Source organism: Coregonus lavaretus, assembly GCF_964263955.1.
Source record: "Coregonus lavaretus genome assembly, chromosome: 33".
Lineage (NCBI taxonomy): Eukaryota > Metazoa > Chordata > Actinopteri > Salmoniformes > Salmonidae > Coregonus > Coregonus lavaretus.
The window spans coordinates 6,461,884-6,474,172 of record NC_140020.1 but is presented as its reverse complement, the minus strand read 5'-3'; the positions used below and the strand labels follow the sequence as shown (position 1 = coordinate 6,474,172).

The following is a 12,289-nucleotide window of genomic DNA, read 5'->3' as shown; positions in this document are numbered from 1 at the left end:
CCCCTGTCTCCTGATTAACCTGGATCCTCCTCCACTCTGGCCCCCTGTCTCCTGATTAACCTGGATCCTCCTCCACTCTGGCCCCTGTCTCCTGATTAACCTGGATCCTCCTCCACTCTTGCCCCCTGTCCCCTGATTAACCTGGATCCGCGAATTTATTTATTATTTATCCGCCTCCACTCTGGCCCCCTGGCCCCTGATTAACCTGGATCCTCCTCCACTCTGGCCCCCTGTCTCCTGATTAACCTGGATCCTCCTCCACTCTGGCCCCCTGTCTCCTGATTAACCTGGATCCTCCTCCACTCTGGCCCCTGTCTCCTGATTAACCTGGATCCTCCTCCACTCTGGCCCCCTGTCTCCTGATTAACCTGGATCCTCCTCCACTCTGGCCCCTGTCTCCTGATTAACCTGGATCCTCCTCCACTCTGGCCCCCTGTCCCCTGATTAACCTGGATCCTCCTCCACTCTGGCCCCCTGTCTCCTGATTAACCTGGATCCTCCTCCACTCTGGCCCCCTGTCTCCTGATTAACCTGGATCCTCCTCCACTCTGGCCCCCTGTCCCCCTGTCCCCTGATTAACCTGGATCCGCGAATTTATTTATTATTTATCCGCCTCCACTCTGGCCCCCTGTCTCCTGATTAACCTGGATCCTCCTCCACTCTGGCCCCTGTCTCCTGATTAACCTGGATCCTCCTCCACTCTGGCCCCCAGTCCCCTGATTAACCTGGATCTTCCTCCACTCTGGCCCCTGTCTCCTGATTAACCTGGATCCTCCTCCACTCTGGCCCCCTGTCCCCTGATTAACCTGGATCCTCCTCCACTCTGGCCCCTGGCCCCTGATTAACCTGGATCCTCCTCCACTCTGCCCCCCTGTCCCCTGATTAACCTGGATCCTCCTCCACTCTGGCCCCTGGCCCCTGATTAACCTGGATCCTCCTCCACTCTGGCCCCCTGTCTCCTGATTAACCTGGATCCTCCTCCACTCTGGCCCCCTGTCCCCTGATTAACCTGGATCTTCCTCCACTCTGGCCCCTGTCTCCTGATTAACCTGGATCCTCCTCCACTCTGGCCCCCAGTCCCCTGATTAACCTGGATCTTCCTCCACTCTGGCCCCTGTCTCCTGATTAACCTGGATCCTCCTCCACTCTGGCCCCCTGTCCCCTGATTAACCTGGATCCTCCTCCACTCTGGCCCCTGGCCCCTGATTAACCTGGATCCTCCTCCACTCTGCCCCCTGTCCCCTGATTAACCTGGATCCTCCTCCACTCTGGCCCCCTGGCCCCTGATTAACCTGGATCCTCCTCCACTCTGGCCCCCTGTCTCCTGATTAACCTGGATCCTCCTCCACTCTGGCCCCCTGTCCCCTGATTAACCTGGATCTTCCTCCACTCTGGCCCCTGTCTCCTGATTAACCTGGATCCTCCTCCACTCTGGCCCCCTGTCCCCTGATTAACCTGGATCCTCCTCCACTCTGGCCCCCTGGCCCCTGATTAACCTGGATCCTCCTCCACTCTGGCCCCCTGTCCCCTGATTAACCTGGATCCTCCTCCACTCTGGCCCCTGGCCCCTGATTAACCTGGATCCTCCTCCACTCTGGCCCCCTGTCTCCTGATTAACCTGGATCCTCCTCCACTCTGGCCCCCTGTCTCCTGATTAACCTGGATCCTCCTCCACTCTGGCCCCCTGTCCCCTGATTAACCTGGATCCTCCTCCACTCTGGCCCCCTGTCTCCTGATTAACCTGGATCCTCCTCCACTCTGGCCCCCTGTCTCCTGATTAACCTGGATCCTCCTCCACTCTGGCCCCCTGTCTCCTGATTAACCTGGATCCTCCTCCACTCTGGCCCCCTGTCCCCTGATTAACCTGGATCCTCCTCCACTCTGGCCCCCTGTCCCCTGATTAACCTGGATCCTCCTCCACTCTGGCCCCTGGCCCCTGATTAACCTGGATCCTCCTCCACTCTGGCCCCCTGTCCCCTGATTAACCTGGATCCTCCTCCACTCTGGCCCCTGGCCCCTGATTAACCTGGATCCTCCTCCACTCTGGCCCCCTGTCTCCTGATTAACCTGGATCCTCCTCCACTCTGGCCCCCTGTCTCCTGATTAACCTGGATCCTCCTCCACTCTGGCCCCCTGTCTCCTGATTAACCTGGATCCTCCTCCACTCTGGCCCCCTGTCTCCTGATTAACCTGGATCCTCCTCCACTCTGGCCCCCTGTCCCCTGATTAACCTGGATCCTCCTCCACTCTGGCCCCCTGTCTCCTGATTAACCTGGATCCTCCTCCACTCTGGCCCCCTGTCCCCTGATTAACCTGGATCCTCCTCCACTCTGGCCCCCTGTCCCCTGATTAACCTGGATCCTCCTCCACTCTGGCCCCTGGCCCCTGATTAACCTGGATCCTCCTCCACTCTGGCCCCCTGTCCCCTGATTAACCTGGATCCTCCTCCACTCTGGCCCCTGGCCCCTGATTAACCTGGATCCTCCTCCACTCTGGCCCCCTGTCTCCTGATTAACCTGGATCCTCCTCCACTCTGGCCCCCTGTCTCCTGATTAACCTGGATCCTCCTCCACTCTGGCCCCCTGTCTCCTGATTAACCTGGATCCTCCTCCACTCTGGCCCCCTGTCTCCTGATTAACCTGGATCCTCCTCCACTCTGGCCCCCTGTCCCCTGATTAACCTGGATCCTCCTCCACTCTGGCCCCCTGTCTCCTGATTAACCTGGATCCTCCTCCACTCTGGCCCCCTGTCTCCTGATTAACCTGGATCCTCCTCCACTCTGGCCCCTGGCCCCTGATTAACCTGGATCCTCCTCCACTCTGGCCCCCTGTCTCCTGATTAACCTGGATCCTCCTCCACTCTGGCCCCCTGTCCCCTGATTAACCTGGATCTTCCTCCACTCTGGCCCCTGTCTCCTGATTAACCTGGATCCTCCTCCACTCTGGCCCCCTGTCCCCTGATTAACCTGGATCCTCCTCCACTCTGGCCCCCTGTCCCCTGATTAACCTGGATCCTCCTCCACTCTGGCCCCCTGTCTCCTGATTAACCTGGATCCTCCTCCACTCTGGCCCCCTGTCTCCTGATTAACCTGGATCCTCCTCCACTCTGGCCCCCTGTCTCCTGATTAACCTGGATCCTCCTCCACTCTGGCCCCCTGTCCCCTGATTAACCTGGATCCTCCTCCACTCTGGCCCCCTGTCTCCTGATTAACCTGGATCCTCCTCCACTCTGGCCCCCTGTCCCCTGATTAACCTGGATCCTCCTCCACTCCTGTCCCCTGATTAACCTGGATCCTCCTCCACTCTGGCCCCTGATTAACCTGGATCCTCCTCCACTCTGGCCCCCTGTCCCCTGATTAACCTGGATCCTCCTCCACTCTGGCCCCTGGCCCCTGATTAACCTGGATCCTCCTCCTCTCTGGCCCCCTGTCTCCTGATTAACCTGGATCCTCCTCCACTCTGGCCCCCTGTCTCCTGATTAACCTGGATCCTCCTCCACTCTGGCCCCCTGTCTCCTGATTAACCTGGATCCTCCTCCACTCTGGCCCCCTGTCTCCTGATTAACCTGGATCCTCCTCCACTCTGGCCCCCTGTCCCCTGATTAACCTGGATCCTCCTCCACTCTGGCCCCCTGTCTCCTGATTAACCTGGATCCTCCTCCACTCTGGCCCCCTGTCTCCTGATTAACCTGGATCCTCCTCCACTCTGGCCCCTGGCCCCTGATTAACCTGGATCCTCCTCCACTCTGGCCCCCTGTCTCCTGATTAACCTGGATCCTCCTCCACTCTGGCCCCCTGTCCCCTGATTAACCTGGATCTTCCTCCACTCTGGCCCCTGTCTCCTGATTAACCTGGATCCTCCTCCACTCTGGCCCCCTGTCCCCTGATTAACCTGGATCCTCCTCCACTCTGGCCCCCTGTCCCCTGATTAACCTGGATCCTCCTCCACTCTGGCCCCTGGCCCCTGATTAACCTGGATCCTCCTCCACTCTGGCCCCCTGTCCCCTGATTAACCTGGATCCTCCTCCACTCTGGCCCCCTGTCCCCTGATTAACCTGGATCCTCCTCCACTCTGGCCCCTGGCCCCTGATTAACCTGGATCCTCCTCCACTCTGGCCCCCTGTCCCCTGATTAACCTGGATGGATATTTTAGCCAGAGGAAAGCTCAGGGCAGTGACCCCTATTTACTGAAGCCCAAACCGCCCATTAAGTGGCCTAAGCCAGCTAGCTTCCCTTTCCACCTGCTGGGGGTATGGTTGGGGTCCACCTGCTGGGGGTGGGGGTGGGGGCCACCTGCTGGGGGTGGGGTTCACCTGCTGGGGGTGGGGTCCACCTGCTGGGGGTATGGTTGGGGTCCACCTGCTGGGGGTGGGGGTGGGGTCCACCTGCTGGGGGTGGGGTTGGGGGCCACCTGCTGGGGGTGGGGGTGGGGTCCACCTGCTGGGGGTGGGGGCCACCTGCTGGGGGTGGGGGTGGGGGCCACCTGCTGGCCAAGACGGGAACCCCACATAGTATCATTGACCCTAGCTGTGGTCCAGGGTGTTAGTGCGCATTCCTCCATTAGTGGAGTAGTGGTGGAATATGCACTAATGACCTTGACCAGAGCTACATTGACCCTTTCAAGCCTCCCTATTACTGATTCACAATGTCATAGTCCTATTCTGTACAGTCAAAGTTACAAAAAATACACATATACCGGATAGGTGCAGTGAAATGTGTTGTTTTACAGGGTCAGCCATAGCAGGACAGCGCCGCTGGAGCAAAATAGGGTTAAGTGCCTTGCTAAAGGACACATCAATAGATTTTTCACCTTGTTGGCTTGGGTATTCGAACTAGCAACCTTTCGGTTACTGGCCCAATGCTCTAACCACTAGGCTACCTGCCGCCGTACTATTGGTACTATTGTGGTAGATGGGTTGTGTAGCTGTTATATTCAAGGATTCATGTCGTGGGAGATGAGTGGGAGAATCTTACTTTTTTTTATCTGAAAGCATGATGTAGTTAAGGGAAGCCTGGAAGGCAGTTGGTTTACTTTCTGCCATCTCTTGTTCAGCAAGACTGTAGCCTTGGATCTCAAAGGATTGGAATGGTATAAGCACTATGGCAGAATTACAACTAGCCTATCAGAAAGCTGGGTGGAGCTACTACCATGTTGTTTCTACCTATCCAATCCTCTCAGAAGTGCCTTGGTGGTACAGGCTGTTTCTGCACAGGGCCTGTGACAATGGAGCTGACTAACGCAAAAAAACGGCACGGCACTGACCAGCAGCCAGCAGTTTTTAGCCCTGATAAAGTGACCGAGTTTGTGGTTTCTCTCATATGGGCAGGTGAGGTTTAGCCTGGTCGCAGATACGTTTGTGCTGACTTGCCAAGTTGGCAAGACTGCACAAACAAGATCTGGAACCAGCTAGGCGAGGTAGCCTATTGCCTTGCAGTATTTCTCTGTTTGCTGGGACTGCTGTTTGTGTCTGTATCTCTGTAGAGTCGGGGGCAAGGCAGGGCAGGGATGGATTTCCTGTCACCATGATTAGCCTGTCTGTTAATGAAGTCTCCTGAAAGAGCTGAGGCTTGTACTGCTTACACACGTGCACACAGACACACACTGCTGTGATACACTTCTCTGGGATAGACTGAGACACCCTCAGACCGCTGCCTCTGAGACAGATCAATGCAGCCAGCCTTCGTTGAGAAGAAACTTCAATAATGCTGTTCTCTCTCTCTCTCTCTCTCTCTCTCTCTCTCTCTCTCTCTCTCTCTCTCTCTCTCTCTCTCTCTCTCTCTCTCTCTCTCTCTCTCTCTCTCCTTTTCACTCTATTTCTCCAATTCAAAAGACGGGCATGGAAAGGGTAACCCCATACATTGCCAAAGCAAACATATAGGAACATATTAAATCAATGTAATTAAATGTAATAATTCCCTCCTCCTCTCCCAGGGTATACCCCATAAAGGAGGTTCCGGTGGAGACCAAGCCCCTGACAGATTGGCTGTACCAGAGGTTTGTGGAGAAGGAGGATCTACTGGCTCACTTCTACGAAACAGGTCAGTATTCACTGCTTTCTTTCTCTCACTCTCTCTCTCTCTCTCTCTCTCTCTCTCTCTCTATTCCTTCTCTCTCTCTCTATTTCTGCCCTCTCTCTATATATTTCTGCCCTCTCTCTCTCTATTTCTGCCCTCTCTCTCTCTCTGGCCTCTCTCTATATATTTCTGCCCTCTCTCTATATATTTCTGCCCTCTCTCTATATATTTCTGCCCTCTCTCTCTCTCTGGCCTCTCGTCCTTTCTCTCTGTTTCTCCCTCTCTATTTCTGCCCTCTCTCTCTCTAGCACTATTCTCTCTTCATAGAGGAGTGACTGTCCACGTTGAGGTGTGATCACAATGTCGCTGACCGTATTCCTTCCTGTGTCCCCCCCCCCAACAGGAGCCTTCCCTCCACCGAAAGGCCAGAAGGAGGCCGTATCCCGGGCGATGACCCTCGACCCCGTGCAGCTCTGCGTCATCCAATCCCTGGCCTTCGCCTCGGGCTACCTGTGGTACACCGTCCTCCAGTACTTCTACTGCTGTTTGTTCTGAGTGCGCTGAAGTGGATGGAGTTTAAAAGTGGACCAGACCCTATTGGCACTGCTTCTGGATCAGTGGATGGCTCGCCCTCCCCGGCACCATCCCTCCTCCTATGATGGATGAATGTACATTTTGCAAAAAGCGTGAGGGACTGATAAAAAATGACTATGTTGGAGGCTATTTTCCCCCTTGGATACATGAATACCTACACACACAGACAAGGACGGACATACACGATTGACTGAAGCCCATACTTCTGAACATTAATCATTTACACACACTTACTTCTTGGATATAAACGCCCCAATCTAGTTGGTCTCTCATTTCTCACACACACTCCCGCACACATTTTTTATGTTTACACACGTCCTCACACACTTCAATTATTAAAGTCACATGGCCAGTTTTACTCTCAAATCAAGAATGAGGCTCAGGACTAAAACTGAGGGTGTTTTCAAGTGGACTCTCTTCCTGGTCTTTAGGTGTAGTTTTACAGTGTGTGGTAGTGTGCGTCGTGTCTGCCCTCGTACCCACCCCCACCCTTGGGTGAACCAACCCCCTCCCCTACCCCCCGTTGGACCTCTCTCCAGGCCTGCTGATTCTGCGGTTGGCCCACCCTACAGAGAGGGGGGGGGGGGGGGGGGCTGTTGTATGTACCCCATCAGAGACTACCACGTCGACCCCTCTCCTCTGGCCTTCATTGCACTAAAAGGATCCCTACTACCCCCCCCCCCCCCCCTCTCCTACTCCAGGAAATATTCCTGAATGGTAGCTGTTGTTTGTTTCTTTTTATTTGCCCCTCTCCTTAACAACGGCCATTGCATTTGTTGTTGTTGTTGTTGTTGCTGTCTATCTACGTTGAAGTCTTGGAGACTTTACTCTGTCTGTTTTAGACAGTATTCTGAGCTGACTGAAGGGGAATCTTCTTGTTTACACTAGCGGCCCTCCATCTGGGCCTAAAGGGACTCTGGCGACGATGTCAGGCTCTGGTTAGGACTGTTTCCACAACGTGTGGTTGGAGGTAGCTGGTTCCGGAACGGGGGGGGGGGGGATGACCCAGGAACAGTGCCCAAATGCTGATGACGGAACACTGATGGCACATTGGGACAGCACTCTGATCCGATCCTCCCTGAAAAAGAAGTCCCCTAACACTCCCTCGACACCTCTCTCCACCTCCTTCCCTCACTTGTACACACACACACAGAGCTATGGTGCAGCTACACAGAGCAGAGTGGATCTCTGCCTATATAGGAACGTCTCAGCGAGCCAAACTGAAAAAGGAGGACAAAGCTGAATTTACCCCCATTGGACTCATTCTGTAGTTTTACAAATATTTAAGCCATATGCTTAGTGTCATGGGGTGGGGAATGACATAAGAAAAATATACTTTTTATAGACTGGGCTACCCTAATGCTCGGTATACTAAATTTGAGATTTTGGCTTACACACTCATAGGTGTCATTACTGTAAATTTACAGCATAACCTGCCTAAGTGAGTGTGTGCGGTTGCCCCCCCTTTATTTATATATATATAAATAATTGATGTCGCGCTGCTCTGCGATATCGGAGTTTCAGCGGCAAATCACTGTTAGTGATCAGATTTTATTTCATATTTAAATGACTTGAACTGTTGTCCTTACGTCATGGGTATGTTTAATCTTGTACATAACGAAGCTGAGGAAGAAATTCAATGTTGTGAGGGACTGCAACTGACGTTATCTCTCTCTTGGTCCGTACTATTTCTGATTTGTTTTTAGTTTTGAAATATCATAAATGTTTAAAGAAGGGAAAAAAAGATGATGAAAAATCAAGGCTTTTAAGACCAGTCACTTCTGTGTTACTTCCCTGTTCCTTGACCTTTGGTTTGACCTCTGACCTGGATGTTATTCATGTGTGCTTCATGAAACCAGAGAGCTCGGCCAGGCTCTCATCTCCTGCACTGTCACACTGCTCATTGATACACATATGGCCCTGTTGGAATACTTCAGAAACGCATCCTTTCCTTTCTACCTTTCTTGACATAATCACAGCTCTGAAGTGGTTGGGCCAGGGCCTAGGATTGGTGGAAGTAACAAGGGGACGGGGACATTGGTTCGAACCAATCCGTAGCCCCTCCCCCTAGGCACAGGCTGATTCCCACTTGAAGATGTACAAAGGACTTTATTGATGTATGCAGTATGGCAAATCTCCCACCTAGCTTATTAAAAGGCTTGGTGGAGATACTGCCAATTTACTGATCTCTATCTAGACCTTTTAGATCTTATTGGGGTACCAAGAAGGTGTCTGTCTAGTGGTAGGGCATCACGTTTTTGATTTGAAACTAGGCCATCCAGGAAGAAATCACTCTTCACATTGGAGGGGAATTCAGACACAGCCCAGCAATGATGCAGCAATTCTCTCCCAAAAGTTGTTTTATTAAGACCATGGTTTTTTTATCTAAAAAATAATAATTTAAAAAACACACCTAAGAAGTATTTACACTTTAGATGAACAGCTAAAATCATGATGTCTAAGGAATGCAAACGGAATGCATTTTAGTCATGACTTACCTCTTAAACTGTGGATAATACTGTTCAGTAACAGGCTGTGTATGAAAGGCAGAAGGCTGGCTGCTTCGGGAGATAAGGAGTCCATTTGGGCCGTACATTTTTAGCGGCCATCTTTGTGCCGGTCCCGTGAGTGAGATTGCCTTTCAATGTGAGAGAGTGACAGAAATTGAAGCTTCATCTTTTCTTTCTTTTTTACTGTCTCCAAAGAAAGGCAGGGAAAAATCATATTTATTTCCTAGATATGATTTTAGGAAAGAAAAAAATGACAACATTAGGAATTTTAACAAACGATACTAGAAACTGTAATTTTCCATTTTGTACTCCTCCCTTTCTTCCTAGCTACACAGCCATTTTACAACACAAAGAACTTGTGCTGGAATAAAACTGATGGTCATAAAGATCCTGAAAGCTTGTCTGATTTTTTCCTCTGCCTCATGTACTCAGTGTTTGATGTACTACACAAATGTTGGTTATTGAGGTGTCAGACACCCCTTCCATTTCAGATGACACATTAACTTCGGTTAGAGTTTTATGTTTAAAAATAAAAAAGACATTTTAATAAGAGCCATTATCTCACTAATATACTGAGAATGTAGGGGGTGAATTGCACTATGTCACTGTCATAGAATGTGTGATATACTTGTGAGCTATTGAGACCTGATTGAACATTTTTCTTCCTTGCTGAGTGGCCCACTCCTTAATTTGAAGAAAAACTATTGCAGCTCAGCCATGTCTCAAGGTGAGGTAAGAATGAAAAATAACACAACAGGAGCATAACATTTGTCAATCAAACTCCTTCACAATGTATTATTTTTTTATCGATGTCTTGGAGTGGTATGGGTAAGCAAATCCCTGTCTACCACACCTAAAACCAGCACAAGAAATAGTGATTTATGGTGCTCTGATTGCATCATGCTTCCTTCTTCATTTTCTATTGACATAGGCACTGATTGCGATGCCGTTGCCGCAGGGTGGTCTCCAGGTAACTAAAGCCTGTCCTCGCTTTTGGTCTATGCTCTTTGTTTAACCGTGGCGTCTGTCATTTGGCAACAGAGAGCCAACGGTTTACATTACAGATCCTCTTTCAGCTGTGAAACGGGTTGTGTTCAGTAGGAAGAAAACCCTTCAAACCGGGGAGGCACTAACGAAACTCGTTCATAGATTTTCATTTCCCGTTCCAAAACGTTTTGCTACACTGTGCCATATGGAACACAGCCCATGTTAGAGGAAGTGAGTGAATGCCGCCACCATGTTTCTTCCTGGTGTGTATTCACGTTATAGAACATTGCAGATAGTGTCAGTCAGCTTTATTAATTACATTTTTATGTCCAATTCTGCATTACAGAATATCATGCCTGTTCTACAAAATGCATTTATATCTGAAAATGTCACTTTTTGTACCCTTCTGAACAGACACTTGCTCTATCTACACAGAGTATCTGTCACTGCAGGCTTCTCTTTATCCTTCTTGGCCTATCATTTGGCACAGGACTGAATTACTAAGATTGTTGCGTGTATGTGTTGCCAGGTAGGCATAAAGCACTATGGGGCGAGGTCATTAATGAGAGGCCTTGTGGCCACTTGTTAAACTAAGCCTTCTGACTGGCAGATGTAGTAAAATGTTACATCATGTATAGGATGATAAGCGGGGAACTAGAGCAAGGGCAGCCTGGCATGTCATCGCCATAGCAGCTGGAGTGCTGGGGGAAGGGAGGAGGCGGGGGGCCGGGTCTCTGCGAGAGCCACATGGCTGCAGGCAGCCAATGGGGAGCCAGGGCCTAGGCACTGGGAAGTGAGCTGGAAAATGGGATTAAAGATGCACAGGAGAGACTATAAGGACCCTGCTGACCTGCAAAACGACTAATCTGGGATTCACACCATCTCCATACCAAACGGCTGAGAGGGAGGACCAGAGTCAGACCAGGGATCTTCTTTCTTCACGTGTCAGAGCTGCAGTGTAGGCCAGAGACTGCAGAGTTAATACTAATAATCTACATTTACAACAATCCCATACATATTCTTCTCTGAAGGCCTAGTTATTTTCTGTTTTACACATGTGATGTGAAAGGTGTATGATGAAGTTGCCCCTAGACCAGGGATGGGCAACTGGCAGCCGGCCCCAACCAATAAAAAAAATAATTATATATATATATATATATACACACAGTATATATTTGATGTGGGTACGCAGACCCACGAGCCACTGTGGCCCCTCATGATGAATAATGTGTTTTTTTGTGGCCCCCACCCCATCAAAGTTGCCCAACCCTGACCTAGATGCTGATCTTGGTTCAGTTTTGCATTTCCCCCACTAATGGTTAAGGTTAGGATTAGGGGAGAGGAAGCTTATCCTAGATCTGTACCTTGAGGGAAACTTCACCCAGGAGCTAATGTGAACACATCAGTGTAGAAACAAACACATGTACCGGTATGTTCTTGACTGCACACAGACTGCACCATGCCCAGCCGCAGGTAAGCTAGGCTAGAGTGTCGCTCCCAGAATGCCTGCAGTGACAGTTATACTAAATCTATCACAAGCATAGCTCCACAGGGCACCATGTCTTCATGCTCGGCTGCTCTGGTCTGGTTGATGAATGTTGTGGTTCGTGGCTGCTCCCTTTGAGTCAGCAAACACTAAAACTTGCCGCTGTGGCGGGGGAAGGCCAGGGTGACCTGCGAGGGGGACAGAAATAGCCATGAGATGTCTGAGGGGGAGCAGGCAGATAAATGTCACAGTACAGCAACATGGCTGCAGCCGCCAGCTCCGCCAACCGCCGCTAGTCCACCACCTTCCACGCCCGGTGACACCAGAGACCCACCAACTCCTCGGATAGGGGAATGTCCGGTACACACACACACACACACACATGCAGATACATAAACACACACATACACAGTACACAAACATACAGTTGAAGTCGGAAGTTTACATACACTTAGGTTGGAGTCATTAAAACTCGTTTTTCAACCACTCCAAACATTTCTTGTTAACAAACTATAGTTTTGGCAAGTCAGTTAGGACATCTACTTTGTGCATGACACCAGTAATTTTTCCAACAATTGTTTACAGACAGATTATTTCACTTATAATTCACTCTATCACAATTCCAGTGGGTCAGAAGTTTACATACACTAAGTTGACTGTGCCTTTAAACAGCTTGGAAAATTCCAGAAAATGATGTTA

General features: G+C 50.6%; 1 protein-coding gene across 1 annotated transcript in view; it reads left to right on the top strand.

Annotated features, from left to right (window-relative positions):
* lpgat1 (lysophosphatidylglycerol acyltransferase 1) overlaps positions 1 to 7,019 on the top strand; it is an 89,371-nt gene extending 82,352 nt beyond the window's left edge. The window contains exons 7-8 of the mRNA XM_084151477.1: positions 5,931 to 6,037; positions 6,417 to 7,019. Of these exons, the coding sequence (XP_084007603.1) occupies positions 5,931 to 6,037; positions 6,417 to 6,568 (259 nt within the window). The 3' untranslated portion in view covers positions 6,569 to 7,019. The remainder of the gene's footprint in view (positions 1 to 5,930; positions 6,038 to 6,416) is intronic.
* The last annotated feature ends 5,270 nt before the right edge of the window (positions 7,020 to 12,289 follow it).